The sequence below is a fragment of the Sphaeramia orbicularis genome, chromosome 1, assembly GCF_902148855.1.
Source record: "Sphaeramia orbicularis chromosome 1, fSphaOr1.1, whole genome shotgun sequence".
Taxonomy (NCBI): domain Eukaryota; kingdom Metazoa; phylum Chordata; class Actinopteri; order Kurtiformes; family Apogonidae; genus Sphaeramia; species Sphaeramia orbicularis.
The window spans coordinates 45,260,242-45,275,576 of record NC_043957.1 but is presented as its reverse complement, the minus strand read 5'-3'; the positions used below and the strand labels follow the sequence as shown (position 1 = coordinate 45,275,576).

The following is a 15,335-nucleotide window of genomic DNA, read 5'->3' as shown; positions in this document are numbered from 1 at the left end:
ATGAAGGTTGTTACAAGGACAGGTTAATTTGGAGGATATCCAAGTAAAGTTCTGATACATATTTTCATTGTGCTACAGAACTGATTGTGTCCACTATTAAACCATGTTATTTGTCAATTATTAATTTGTATTTATACTGTATCACAATGTGCTGGATTTCCTAAAGAATGCATGGACCTTTGGACTGCATCAAACTGGAGGCTGAGAATGTTTAAAAGAGTCAAAAATGACAGACTTCCATTATCTTAAACACTGATTGATCAGGAGTCATTCTCTTTTCATGAACGTATAACTGGATTTTTTAAAATTTATTTTTACATCTAAATACCAAAATCACAATTTCAAAATGAAAATTACACAAAATTGACTAGAGACCAAATTACTTTGTGGTATAAGTCAATATATACACAAGGGAATTCAACAAGTCAAAGTAGTCAAAGCTCCTTTATTAAAGAAACAAAGCAAGCACAAATCAGTTTGACTCTGCAATCCCCTAAAGGAAAGTCAACCACATCTCAATGACGTGTTTCTGATATTCCTCTTGAAAATTTTTATGGCCAGATCTACTATATGGAGTTCATAGTATTTTAGCTGGCATTACACATAATTACAGAATTAACATTTATGGGAAAAAAGAAAAGAAAAAAAAAAAAAAAAAAACAACAAACAAAATATAAAAATCAAATTGCTGAATTTGAAACATTAAGATACAATGATACACAAAGATCTAAAACTATGGTACGCTGTTATTTTCCAGGACACTTCAGGGCTATTGTTCAGTATTGAGAATACTCTTTGCTCTCTAGTTTGGCAATGATTCGCTCCAGCTGTCTTTTAGCTTCACATTGTGGGAAGTTACTCATTTCATAGTACTGTGGTGCGATCTTCACCAACCTGTAACAGAGCAGAGAACAACATGAATATGACACTGTATTATTTGGAGCAGCATTTCTCAAAACTTAAACCTCTGCCAACATACCACTCTGGTTTGATGTCTGTGCAAGTGCGGATGTAGTTCTTGGTAGTGAGGACAAACTCATTGTAGAGCACCCACTCAGGCTTGTGGTCTAGAACTGTTGATGGGTGCAGTTGGACCACTTGGTTGTCTTTGACTGTGAGGTAATGACCTGTGCGTTCCAAATGAGCCACCTGTAGAGAAAGTGATCAAATCTGAATGACTGAAAACACAAGCTGAATCCTACTGTATAATACACGTTGTGTCCCATCGATATTGCAGCACAGGAGGGCATTTGTACGGATTTTCCTCAGCCTTCACAGGCCCGATCGCTGCCAAACTCGCCAAATGAATAGAACCATTACCTGACTATCTACTAGGCACAATTTTATGTCTGTATTCAAATGCTGTGAGGTATGCTGGGCGATTTTAGCCTCTCTCTACTTTGAATTCTTCATCCCTGCCGCCATACTCCATTTTCAGAAGTGGTTATGCTGCCGTTCATGACATTTCTACTGCTAGCAGATGATGCTACAATGTGAAGGCTGCAGTTCACTACCGCAGTATGAATTTAATCATGCTCGACAGGCCAAACAAATACATGCTCTTCCCTTCATGCCTCACATGTTGCCTCAAATTATTACCTGCACAATGCATGATTAAATGGTAGTTTACAAATGGATAGTGGTGGCAGACAAGTTCTACTTATCATGCTATCGTACATGAGATTTTCATAACCTGGTTGCCAACACCTTTACCATTGTAAACAAGCCAATCTCTGCTGATATTTTGTCCCTTTTCTGCTTGCCATGCGATGCTGACACTTGAGTAAGCAATGTATGTTTATTTATCAACAGATATAGACAGATCAAGTGCCAACTGATATTTGCTGGTGGACTCTCACTTAAAATCTATCATTTACAATAATGTATAGGCATTTTTCACACACAATGGCACCACGGGTACAATGTCGCTAGTTTATGTAACAATAAATGGAGACACTTGACTCTGACATTACCAAACCTGCAACCACAGACTTTAAAAAAGGCTTTAAAGAATTCGATACTGATCTTTATAGCTCTTTGTCCATCTCCCAAGAAGACAGAATTTATACGTTACAGCCACAACAGCTTCCTAAATTAACAAAAAGCAAAGAGAATTTTTCAATTCCCCATTTACTTTCTGTTCTGCATGCAGGTAAACCACCTATACCCTGTGTAAAATTTAAGCATGTGCATAAGGCACAAATGAGGTGGTGTCCAAAATTCTATGCTAACATGCTAATTAATATGCTACAACAGCATGCTACATTTGTTCCAAAACCATAGTGTGAAACCAATATGTGAATTGCTATTACTATTTCCAGCTAAATATTACAGTATGCAGGCACTTGATTTTTGGCCAGCATAAATAGCCCACAATGCAATGAAGATGTGATGACAACAATAACACTGCTCAATGAGAGAACAGGAGCACAGCCCAGTGGTGGAAGTCAGCAGTATTAAATGAACACCAATACTGAAACTTTGCAGATGTTGCAGGCATTACATTTAAAATGAGTGATTATTTGCAAAAAGCAATAAAGTTTATCAGTTTGAACATTAAATATCTTGTCATTGTAGTGTATTAAATTTAACCCATGCAGACCCAAACATCCATCAGCGACCAAAAGCATCAGCTGATCTAAACTGTTTAATACCTGTTGATCCACCAATCCTATCAATCCATGTAAATAATTAGCGTAAAATGCAGTTTATCATCTTTTCATGGTCACCAGATATGACCCATTTGGATGTTCAGAGGCTTTGTAGTGAACGTGGAAACACTCATCTTCCACAACACTGATTCAGCAGTAAAACCCATGGAGTTTGACATATGACAGTGGATGGAAATGCTTGCTCTATGTTCAGTTAATGATAGATTTTACTGAAAAAGTCACTTTTTTCTGCAGTTTTCTCCATTTTTTATATAATAACCCTCAACTTTTATCCTAGCTTTTATGAACATCTACAAAATCAGTAAATTAAATATAGGAAAATACCTGATTTACACTAATAAAATGCAAAATACAGAGGATAATATTATAATACACGGTGACAAATCTCTTGAGAAAGGTTAAATATAGAGAAAATTTCATTTGGAAACTGACACAAATGAAGCTCTGGGTCTTTATGGGTTAATATAGGTCAAAAAGAATTTGAAAATCATTGTACTCTGCTTTAATGTACGTTTTCAACCTTGTCCCAGTCGTCACTGGAAACAGGGTTGTATCAATTCTACTCTTGCTAAAACAACAAACCTACTTGTGGCTTTTGCTCAGAACTGTACAACTAACTGACATCATGAGTTCCTTAAACAGGTCTTAAGCCAAGTATAAAGGTCATCATGAATAATAGCCTCCAATCACAAATCTGGTCATTAACATTAGAGGTAAATCAGTTGGTGTGTGTGTTCACCTGCATGAAGAAGCCAGTGCAGAGTGCTCTGCGAATGTTGATGTAGTAATCTCTGCTAGTAAACTCAGTACTGCGGCGTGGCAGGTTGAAACGGTCCATGATCCTTGACAACTGTTGCCGCACGTTGTCAGCAGACATCAGGGAGCGGTAGTTGACAAAGTTGTCATAGCACCACTGGTTGGACTCATGGTCTGGAAGGAAAAAAAGAAAAGCTGTGGGTCAATAGATTCTCAAAATTGACAACATTTATGAAAGTCTCAGTGATACAACGTGCAAAAACTAGAATACAGTAGAAACAAAGACAAGCACTCACTTTGTTTGAAGGCATGGTAGACGTTGAGCAGCGTCAGGTGGTCTCCGTCAATGTGAGCAAACCTCATCTTGGACTCGTCTGCTGCCTTCTTAGCCTCCGTGGGGCGGACAAAACACTGTGGGACTAAACAAGGTTGGTATGGGCCCCAACAAAGCCGCCCATAGGGATGAGTCAAACATTCATAGAAAAATGGAGCAAAGCCTATGATGCTAGGGCACTGGACACAGCGTTGGGACAGGGCAGGACCACAAGCTTTAGCAAATGGGGCTGCAGGCTTTTCTCATGGTCTTTCCCAAGTGTATTGCCTATTAGCTCGTAGAGGGGAGGGGTCATTTAACCACATCTGTAAAACAAGAGTTTTCACACAACTATAGTGTTAGCGACACCAGCAATGTGCAACTTGTCAATACTCAGGATTTTAACTTAAAAGTCTCCAGCAATGAGGCCTCTTAAAGAGCAGAAGATAAGTGTTCTAGTTAAAATACTGACAGTTAACTAACAGCTAATACTAAAGTAATTTATGCATCATTATTATAAAAGAAATCAGCAAAAAATGGCAAGTGAAACATTTCTGTGGTGCCTGCCCTATCCATCTGCTTTGGTGATGAAAAAGCTCACTTACTCACTGGTCAAAAAAAAAAAAAAAAAAAAAAAAAAGGAAAAAAACAAAGAAATAAGTACATAAATAACAATTAAAGCTATACAGAAATAAGTGCATTGAGAAGTTACTTTGTGCACGAATAAGGCTTTGCTGATATTGATATTAAAGATCACAATGGGCTTCCAGAATCATGGATGCGTTGTGAGGACCAGGGAATCATTAAGATTAATAAGACACACTATACATCCATTTTTATGTTTTTAAAAAGGGGAGGAATGAAAAATCTCCATTCCTAGGATCCATTTCTGTCCTTTGGTTGCAAATCTCAAATATTTTTTTCCATCTTAGTTCTTTGTCCAATAATAATGGAGCTCACTTATGATACAGTCCGCATCAATTTTGCATTTGGTTGAGAGAATATTCATTTCCATGTGTCAATTAAGTATTGACATATAATCTCACCCTTTACACTGCATCCACTTCACTAAATTATATCGTTACATTCAACAGTTGTGATCTTAACTGACTTAAGCATGCAAGATCAAACATCCGAGCTAATCACTCACTCCAAGTATAAGAAAACATCGAGACTCCTAAAATATATATGCAGCTAAGTGTGCTCAATAATGTCGCTGAACTCACGTGTACCAAAATACTCTAGAAAATAAATATTTAATGTGCAGCACATTAACCCTATTTGTGAGAGAACTGGCCTATAGAAAGCAAGGAAGATGTCAGCCCAGTCCTGGGCATTACCTGACAGCATGGCAGTAATGGAAAGGATCTCATTCGAGCAGTTAAACTCGCAGCTGGCAATGACCATCTTAGCCAACTGGGGGTCCAAAGGAAACTCGGCCATCATGGAGCCCAGCTCCGTCAGGTCGCCATCATCATTGAGAGCTGCCAGATAATTCAACAGCTCCAGGGCCCTCATCAGTGTCTCAGGAGCTGAGGAGAGAGGAAAAGGAAAGAAAAGGATTAGCAAGTCTGAGGGTTGAGCCTAACATAAACCAAATGACAAGACAGTTTGCAGTGACTTACCAGGTGGATCCATGAAGTCAAAGTGAACAAGGTCATCAATACCCAGCTTTTTCAACTGCAGCACAACAGACCCCAAGTTGGACCGAAGAATCTCAGGGTACGTGTTATCCTGAAGCAAAGTGTTAATGGTGTTAATCAATGCGGAATACAATTCTGCAAACATAAAAAAAGATAATGGCTAATATGTCCATGTCCATTTACCTGCATCTCTGTTTTGTAGGCCTTCTCTGTATAAAGGCGGAAACATTTCCCTGGCCGTGTTCTGCCAGCTCGTCCTGCCCTCTGCTGGGCAGAAGCTTTACTGATGGCTGTGACCAGCAATGACTCCACTCTGATACGAGGATTGTACACCTGAACAGACATTTAAAAACACATTTGAGAAACCTAGTATTAAATATTATGAGGCAAAACACCACTGATTAATAATAACAATGTCTTTAAAATACTAGTAGGTTTTGCAAAATCATACAGAACACCACATCAACAGTAGCTTTCACAGTGCATTCAATACAAAAGCATCCAGCAAAGTAGTGCCTACCTTTTGCTTGGCAAAACCTGGATCAATGACAAATACAACACCATCAATTGTCAGAGAAGTCTCAGCAATGTTTGTTGATACCACAACCTGAGGAAAGAGAAAAGTGTATCATGTAAAGGCACCAAAGAGCAGTCTTTTCCGTTGGTCATTTTGCAGATGCATGCATGTAACGGGAAATTAAAAACAAACCTTTCTTCCTATTGCACCATTGGGTTTCCTTGGAGGAGGTGGCTCAAAGATCCTTTGCTGCTGCTGTGGTGGCAATGTGGAATACAGTGGAATGATTTTAATGTCCCCAACCTCAGGTCCAAGATCATCTACCTCACGCTTGATCCGTTTGCAGGCTTCATCAATTTCCTTAAAAAACAAAACAAAAAAAAAGAAAATTTTATTTTGCTTTAGTGCAAAAGAAAAAAAACACAACAACAAAAAAACAAAGCAATGTGTGGAATTAAGGCTTCTAACAGCAGTAGTAATGGAATGCTTACCTCTTGTCCAGTGAGAAAGAGAAGGCAGTCACCTTCATCTTCCTCACACATATGAATCTGGATGACAGTGCGGATAGCTGCCTCAAGATAGTCTCTCTCTGGCTCAGGTGTGTAGAAGATCTCTACAGGGTGTGTACGTCCAGGAATTGTCAGCAGAGGACAGTTGTCGAAGTACACCTGGAACTTGCCAGCATCCAGGGTGGCACTCATGACGATCACCTGATAAAACAAAGACGGAAGTGTTCATTTAAGTAGTCTAGGAGGCTCTTTCACAATTATGCCCAATTTCTTACACACATGTTCCATTACAACACAGTCATCAATGCCTGAATCTTAACATCAAATTTATTACTTCTAACACAAATATATCAAGGGATTACTACACTTCAGAACACTCATTTCATAATTTTAGTAACACACCATTACTGATTTTTAATGAAACCATGCTTCCAAATAGTTTAGAGTGAAAGAAAACAATACTAGAATAGGAAAGGTAAAAATGTCATTAATAATTCATTAATAATAAGCAAATACCTTCAGATCTGATCGCTGACGCACCACCTCCTTAAGGACTCCCATCAGGATGTCTGTGGCCAGGGTTCGCTCGTGGGCCTCGTCCAGAATGATCACACCATAACGCTCCAACAACGGGTCATTCATAGCCTCTCTTAGAAGCATACCGTCTGTCATGTACCTGAAGATATAACAGGTTATATGAGATTGATATAATTTAAGCAACACTGGATTACTGTATCCCTATGAAAAGCAGTTACTGTGTATCAGCCAACCTTATTTACTTACTTCAGTATAGTCTTGGCAGAGCTACAGTCCTCAAATCGAATAGAGTAGCCCACTTCCTGTCCAAGCATCACATCCATTTCATCGGCCACCCTTTGAGCCACGCTCATGGCTGCCACTCTTCTGGGCTGAGTACAGGCGACCGCCCGCTTAGGTCCAGGCAAACCTCTCACCATGTCCACACACCATTGGGGAATCTGGAGATTGGACACAAGGATTGCAAAAAGTTCAGAAAAAAAGCATCTTTGTAAGAATGAGATAAGTGAATAGTAAATATTACATAAGCATTTAGTGTCTAGGACATGAAATAATTGACCTGTGTTGTCTTCCCGGAGCCTGTTTCTCCAACAAGGACAAAGCTCTGATGACGTGTGATGATGTCGGTGAAGCTTTCCTTGTACTCCCACACTGGAAGCTGTAACCTCTTCTTCAGAATCTCGTAGTAACGTGGCGTGTGTGGCAGGTTGGTGAATGGATTAATCTGCTGGTGCACGGCCATCTGTTTGAGTGGAGGCAGGCCTATACCAGCAGTGCTGTTAGAAGGGGCACTAGAAGGCTTCAGGTCTCTATCCCGATCTCTGTCCCTGTCCCGATCCCTATCTCGGTCCCTGTCCCTGGAGCGATCCTCACGGTCTCTGTCACGATCCCGGTCTCTCCTGTAAACATAGAAACAGTACATCATTACAGCCACTTCAATTTGAAACCTATCATTAGAATTTAATATCTCATATATATATATATATATAACAAGTCAGACATCGGATTTTTAAAAGCCAATGATTACACTAGTTTCAAAACAGCAAAAAAAAATTATGCCAGTTACTCAGCAGATATCCCACAAAAAACGTGTTATTTTTTCCTTTATTAGAAACAACTGACTGTTGAACTGAACGTCCAAGTCTAAATAATGAATCCCCATAAATAAAATATGCCTAATGAATAAAGGGGCTGGCCAAGGGAAGGTTAACATCTAATTCAAAAAATAAATTTAAAAATCACCTTTTGAAGACATATATTTTGAAAGTACATTACTTCTAGTGACCTGTACAAGTTTTATTTTTTTGAAAAATGTTTTAATAATACTTAGATGGCATTATATTGAGCATAAATTTATGTTTGCATTCTTTGACCATCAGTGCAATTCAAAGCATAACTTCGATCCTTTTCTATTGGATCTATATTATACTCATGATCACTTGGAAGGTCAATTTAAAAACGTTTTGCTACTCTTTTTACAGTGGTTACAAAGACGTAATAAACAGATATAAATATATGTTAAAACGTATTCAATTAGTTTAGTTTGAGGTATTTGACTTTGTAGATATTATATATACAATGTATATACTAATAAATATGTTGAATAAACAATTGAAACTTCTAATTATTCTCCCTTGTCCACCTATTACCAAAACGCTTAGCAAAACTCTTGCTACTTTACGTCCTCATATATTGGAAAAAATACAAACTGTTTACTATTTTGCAAAATAGACTCCCTAGAGGACCAACAGAGAAGATTTGACAGTTCTATGAAAATTGGAACCGCACTTTAAGGCAGGTTTTATTAAGTGGTCAAAAAAAGATTTTAATTTTCTGTAAATCTGTTAATCAGAGGGGTTTTTACTATTTTTAAGACAGAAAATTTGATTAAAACATGTTTTTCAATCAAATCTAAAAAGTGCTCATTATCCCCTACAAAATGAGGCATCATTCATCTTTCTACCATAAATAGTTGTGAAAGGGGAAACAAAAATATATTAAGACTGTCCATCCGTTACTGCCTGGCCAGCTCCAAAAAGAAATCATCACAAAACTTTTAAACCGATAATCTGAAACTCTGACTGTCAAACACCTGTGTAACTCTTAATTTTTGACAGTAATTATCAGACAGTATTGGCCCCAAGTTCTCCCAATAGTTTTCCAAACATCTTATTTGCAACTGTAAATTATTGATGGACCTTGTCTTATGCAGTAACTACAAAAAATAAAGATACCCTTATTTATCCATGAGCTATGAAACAAATACAGAGATGTTACAGAGCTGATTATATTGTAATACATTAATGACACGTTCTCTGGTTGCAACTGTGAGGTCGCTGTGCTTTCAGTGTAACACTGTAAAATAAGTGCATGTTTTCGACCTTCCCGACTGTTTGTCACCTAATACGAACACGCCGTAATTACGTCCCTCCGACCCTTGACTCCACACCTAGACGTTTAGATGATGTTCGAGGGGAACGGACGTCAGTGGTTCGTTTAACTCTATTTGTTAGTGAGCGCTTACGCTTTTCTCCCTACTGTCTGAATTAACTGTGTAACTGACCAAGCCATTATCATTGTCCTATTAAAAAGTAATTTCAGGCCAACCAAGTTAAATGCACACTATTCTAATAATTCGATATAAGGGAACGTACAAATGTATCTATGACAATAACACCGTGTTAGGTTACGTTGTCTAAATCTAAAGTTTCAATTAATAAATTAATGGCTTCTACGATAAAGACTCGGTTCTTCATAATACCTTGACATGGTAATTATTTGTTTACGCCTAAAACAAACTGGCTCAAGATTTGTCTATTTTTTGTAGCCAAAATTAGCCAATGCTATGAAGCTAAGGTTGCTAGCAATTTGCTAAGTAGCCGTTAGCTACAGACAGACACACGTGCCACAATGGAGAAGGCTTCATCTGTTAGCTAAAGCCGCCTTCACTAGCTTCACAGTCTGTGCTAGCTACATCAACTTTGCCACAGCTTAATAGCAATATACAACACTTTACACATCACCAATCGTAACAACATCTAAAATGCCACCACAGCAGCCGCAGTTGTCATGTCTTGGTCCTCAAAATACATTCATAGTGGCTATTAGCCAACTTAACTAGCATCAGCTACCAGTTAGCTAGCACCTAATTGGTTAAAGCAGACATGTTAACTGCAGAGCACCACTTACCCCTCGGATCTCTTCTTACTGGAGGAATAGTCATCGCCCAAATCTAGACGATGTCTTTTAGACATCTTTGGAAGGAAAATGTGGCTTATTTGAAGAACAGCTAACGCAAACTGCCGGGCAGAATGCAACTAAGTTGGGTTCCTGATTCCTGCGATTGTGTGTTTTTCTCTTTTTAAAATTTGTATCGTGGCTGATGCTGAAGGACATTATCGCCACCTGCTGGTTTGGAGACCCAGCCCTATCAATAGATGTATGGTTTGTTTATGATAATGCACCTTTAAAACACAATATTAGCAACACTATTGACCCGTAGAGACTGTTGAGCGCATTTTTCATTGTTTCATTAGGATACTTTGTTGTGTATATGTATATTTTGTTGTTTCCAGATCAGCTTCTGTAGTAAGTCTAAAATACATCGTGCACAAACAAGTGTTTCACTCATACTGTTAAGCAAAAACTATATATGTACCATTGAAAGTCTAACAAACTGCAATCACTCTCATTAAAGCATAATACATGCATTTGATTATGTCTGAGTGTTAGTGTGGTCTTTTGCCTCGGAATTGATCATTTTTACTACTCTCCACCAGATGGCGTCACTCTACCTTAAGTATTGACCCTCTGAAATAGGCCTATGTGTATGTATATGGGTGTAGTAATTCAACACAATCATTTACTTTACAACTAATAGGTTGACAGTAATTCAGATTTTATGTTTCTTCCATCTAAAAAAAATAGTGAAATCATAACAAAAAAATACATTTGAAGGGTCAAAATGTTTAACAAATCAATGAAGATTTGATATCAATATTTAGGTCAGATGTAGGTGGAAGAAAACAGCTCAACAAAACAAGAATATAATATTAGATTACAATATTTTTTTTATAGCTTCCTTATGAAAAGTCTATTTTGTGTGCTTAGTGGTATGAGGTTGTGTATTTGAGACTGCACAAAAAATAATAATGAAAAAAGAAAATCAGTGTTGCAGCTAATCATTGACATATCCCAGTTTATAATAATTTGCTCTGCATGTAACATATTGAAATAATTCATATTTAGTTTTTTTCATCTGAAAAATTGTGGTATTGTGATAAAACATAGTATTTAAAGGGTTAAAATGATTTTTTTTTTTTTTTTTTTAAATCATAGTAATATTTGTTATCAATGCTTAGATAAGATGTATTGGAAAATAAATGAAACAATGAAAGCAGAATTTAATATTAATGCGTAATTTTTTTTAATAGCTTGTACATTTTATTATGCTCAGCAGTATCAGTTACTAAAGGTGGGTGAAGTTTTACTTAATGTTATATCCTTGGTTCAAAATGCTTTGTTCCCCCCAATATTATTAAGTTGGTAAAATTTTCAACATTTCTGTTTATATTTTTATATATATATATATATATATATATATATATATATATATATATATATATATATATATATATATACACACACACACACACACACACACACACACATTAAATTATTGTCTCCTGATCAATCCAATCTAATCATTCTCCAACTGATTTTTTTTTTTTTTTTTTTTTTCTGTATTAACACTATATAGTTCTTAGTGGGCTATGTAATCGTATAAACTTATTTATCCTTTTGACAATGAGACAAGTTACAAAAAAAAAAGAAAAGAAACTTAACATTAAACGGATGTTTTATCGACAGTTAAAATCACGAGACCAACCCATCACGTGACCTTTAGGTGTCAGTATATTTTAGGGGTTAATGAAAGAGGAGGAGTTTGTGCTGCGTGGCTGACGTAAACAAAAGTAGGATCTTTAAAAACAGCTTAATTTTACTATTTTTCTTTTTTTTTTTACCTACTAAACTTAAACGGGCGTGGCTGCAGGGAAAATATACCGATAAAAGGTAAGCATGCGCTTCTCATAATAAAAAAGAAGCTTGTGCAGGCCTTTAAGAGATCCACCCTCAGCAAGCAACGCCTTCTGATCCACTTATACAAGACTGTTATCAAACTGTTCCTCTCAGGACCCATTACAAGTCAGACTACTGACTTAAAGCATCTCTTCAGGACTGAAAACTTCGGAGTTGTTGATTTCGTGATGCTGAAAATGCGTCCACACAGGTAAGCGGACATTTATCTCAGTTTGCACCTGTGCTGAGTTTTCTAATGAACATACTGCGACATTAAATCCATCCCGGTTTATACGCCTTATTTTGACCCTTATGAAGTGTCATGGTATTCAGTCAAACCTCTGTTGTGTGCAACAGTGTTGACAGTGCAGGAGTTAGACATGCGCAATGACGAATCCTTTGTGGAAAAACACTAAAGGAGAATCAGTGTTGAATAACTAATAAAGTTACATAACTGTTCTTATAACCATTATGGACAGTAATATTTTTTATTGTAGTACATATTTGAACATCTGTATGCTGTAATCCATGCCTTATCTTATGGAGCACTGTTAAATAGCAGGTAAAGTAACCTCCAACTGAAAGTTTACAATATTGTATTAAAAGACAATAATGAAGATTTTATCATGTAATCTTACATTGTAACATTATGAAAAGTGATATTTTACCTGATGAGTAGTTTTACACTTAGAAACACACATGAATAGTGTTTTAAAGTGTGGTAATGTCACTATAACTGAAGAGAAGGGACTGAATATTTATTAAATCAGCTTGTAGTTTCAAATATTGCATTTGTCAGAGACTGAAAGGATTTGAGGAGACTTTATTGTCATTCAGGTTCAGGTACATGTGAGGAGCAAAATTAGTTACTTGTGTCTTAGTAAAAGAAGGCAATGCCAATATAAGAAACTGTAAACTTGGATAATTAAAATCCATCGAAACGCTCAGGATAAAAGAACATGAGACTGCAGCAGTAGAACAAGTAGTAGTGTTTAGTCCAGGGGTGGCCAACCCTGGTCCTAGAGAGCCACTATCCTGCATGTTTTAAAGGTATCCCTCTTCCAGCACCCATGATTCAAATGATAAGCCTATCATCAAGCTCTGCAGAAGCCTGATAACGATCATCAGGTGTGCTGGAAGAGGGAAACATCTAAAGCAGGTGTCACCAATCCTGGTCCTCGAGGGCTACTATCCTGCTTGTTTTAGATGTATCCCTCTTCCAACCCACCTGATTCAAATGATAAGCCTATCATCAGGCTCTGCAGAAGCCTGATAATGACCGTCAGGTGTGCTGGGAGAGGGATACATCTAAAACATGCAGGATAGTAGCCCTCGAGGACCAGGATTGGTGACCCCTGATCTAAAGCATGCAGGATAGTGGCTCTCCAGGACCAGGGTTGGCCACCCTTTGTTTAGTCGATCAATTGTGCATACCTTTAAAGAGTCTTGTGTCTTCAGGAAATCATCTATTCTTTAACATGGGTTTTACATCTGGACCACTCACTATACACTTAACTAGAACATACTGTACCTGCAGAATAGAAACATCAAACCTCTCCAACAATTATGAGACCTATGAAAAAACTCCACTCTGAGAAACTTCAAATGAGTTTTTCAATATTTGTATTGGTCAAGCATTTTCTTATCTTTCAGGTCAATAAGTGCATTGGGAACAGCATTGCTGGTTCTATTGGCAGCCTGTAAACAGTGTCTCTCAGCTAACAGTAACACTGGGGCTCCACCAGAGGTCTCGCAGCACAATGGGACTTTGTATGCCGCTTGCAAAATGAAACCCAGCAGCTCCCTTGCTGAGGGCCTGCCTAAAGTGTTCGGTCAAGTGCTGTTCAAGCAGGATTACCCTCAAGGCAGGCTTTCAGTCCTCCTCCGGATCAGTGGTTTCCCTAAAGATGAGGGGTCAGAGGCCAGAGCAGTGCACATCCATCAGTACGGAGACCTGAGCCGGGGCTGTGACTCCACTGGAGGCCACTACAATCCCCACAATGTACATCACCCCGGCCACCCAGGAGACTTTGGCAACTTTGAGCCCCAGCAAGGAAAAATCAGCGCAGTGTTTGAATCTGAGGCCACACTGTTTGGGGGTCTGTCTGTGATCGGTAGAGCAGCGGTGATCCACGAAAAGATAGACGACTTAGGACGCGGTGGGGATGCAGGGAGCCTGCTTCATGGAAATGCAGGACGCAGGCTTGGCTGCTGTGTTATTGGGATTTCCTCCCCAAATCTCTGGGATATGTACAATAAGCTGCACAACAGAAGGAGATTTTAGAAATAAAATCCTGTTGCATTTCATTCACTTCCTGCTTTAAATTCTATTCTGTTAAAAAGAACAAGTTGATAAATGTGTTTTCTGACATCAGTTTTTCAAAACACTTTGTCAAGTCCTGTTGGATACGGTGTCACATTTTATACTCAACATCACACCACAGTAATCTTTGAAAAGTGATTTATTTAGCAGAATAAATTTTTTTCACATATAACACATATCTATGGCTCTGTGTAATGTTTTTTTTTCTGCGGATTTAACAGTTTTTCTCCACAAAAACAGAGTAGGATTGCTGTGCTGGTAATCTAGATACTTTAGCTTTGTGTTATAGAGTAAAAGTTCAGTCAATACTATCTGAACAAAGGTTTGCTTCACAATAACCTGACAAAGGTTTGTATGACAAATATTTGCCTCTTGCAGTCAACAAAAATGGAGTTTAAAAAGTGTTCTCTTAAACTATGCTTATATCTGTTCATGCAGCATTGTACTAGATTTGGTCATGTTTGTCTTCTAATGATTAAATAAATGATGAGCTATATAAGACAAGAAAAAAAATCATTGTATGGAAACATGAGTTTCTGTTTTCCAAACGAAATAAAGATTGATTTGACATTTTCTCTGTAGAAGGATTTCATTTTGAGTTTTTGAAAGTGGACAGATTTTGAAAATGAAGGTGAAACTGACTGACAAGCACTGAAACCTTTCTTGGTTTCAAAATCCACTTGCGAAATTGTCAAATGCAGAAAAACCAAAATTACACCTCTCTGCTGCAGTGTTGGCTACTTAAGATGCTACATTCAGAAGCCCTTGTGGTTTACATTTTGTCACCATCTCTCTGCTACATCTCCACACCTCTGATTTTGAGACTGAGAAGTGCTTTCTGCTGTGGAATAACTTGCATACATTTGAGTCCAGCCTTATTCCTCAGAGCCTGACACTGTTAATGTTCTTTTAGCTGAAAAAGTATCATGTGAAAATCCATTCCAGAAGACTAATGTTTTACAGCAGCACATTAATGTCTACAGTTT

General features: G+C 37.7%; 2 protein-coding genes across 2 annotated transcripts; one reads left to right on the top strand and one right to left on the bottom strand.

Moving 5' to 3' along the window:
- Positions 1–425: 425 nt before the first annotated feature.
- Positions 426–10,313, bottom strand: LOC115422720 (pre-mRNA-splicing factor ATP-dependent RNA helicase DHX15). Its single transcript, XM_030139214.1, has 14 exons — positions 10,137–10,313; positions 7,507–7,846; positions 7,194–7,387; positions 6,927–7,086; positions 6,393–6,611; positions 6,094–6,261; positions 5,905–5,991; positions 5,568–5,717; positions 5,367–5,475; positions 5,082–5,273; positions 3,725–3,847; positions 3,412–3,602; positions 980–1,149; positions 426–894 (listed from the first exon to the last, which is right to left on the bottom strand). The coding sequence occupies exons 1-14, from the start codon at positions 10,199–10,201 to the stop codon at positions 777–779; spliced, it is 2,286 nt and encodes a 761-aa protein (XP_029995074.1). The 5' UTR covers positions 10,202–10,313; the 3' UTR covers positions 426–776.
- Positions 10,314–12,002: 1,689 nt separating this feature from the next.
- LOC115423026 (extracellular superoxide dismutase [Cu-Zn]) lies at positions 12,003–15,272 on the top strand. The gene is made up of 3 exons (XM_030139720.1): positions 12,003–12,020; positions 12,141–12,237; positions 13,680–15,272. Exons 2-3 carry the CDS (start codon positions 12,215–12,217, stop codon positions 14,308–14,310), a joined length of 654 nt encoding a protein of 217 aa, XP_029995580.1. The 5' UTR covers positions 12,003–12,020; positions 12,141–12,214; the 3' UTR covers positions 14,311–15,272.
- Positions 15,273–15,335: the final 63 nt, after the last annotated feature.

What these genes read in the sequence shown, in the direction of transcription:
- LOC115423026 (XM_030139720.1), top strand. Translation starts at nt 12,215, where the DNA reads ATGCTGAAAATGCGTCCACACAG. An exon ending in CTGAAAATGCGTCCACACAG is followed by an intron (nt 12,238 to 13,679) that starts GTAAGCGGACAT and finishes CTTATCTTTCAG; the next exon opens with GTCAATAAGTGCATTGGGAA.
- LOC115422720 (XM_030139214.1), bottom strand. Translation starts at nt 10,201, where the DNA reads ATGTCTAAAAGACATCGTCTAGATTTGGGCGATGACTATTCCTCCAGT. An exon ending in CAGGTTTTGCCAAGCAAAAG is followed by an intron (nt 5,718 to 5,904) that starts GTAGGCACTACT and finishes ATGTCTGTTCAG; the next exon opens with GTGTACAATCCTCGTATCAG. An exon ending in CCTACAAAACAGAGATGCAG is followed by an intron (nt 5,476 to 5,567) that starts GTAAATGGACAT and finishes ACTTTGCTTCAG; the next exon opens with GATAACACGTACCCTGAGAT.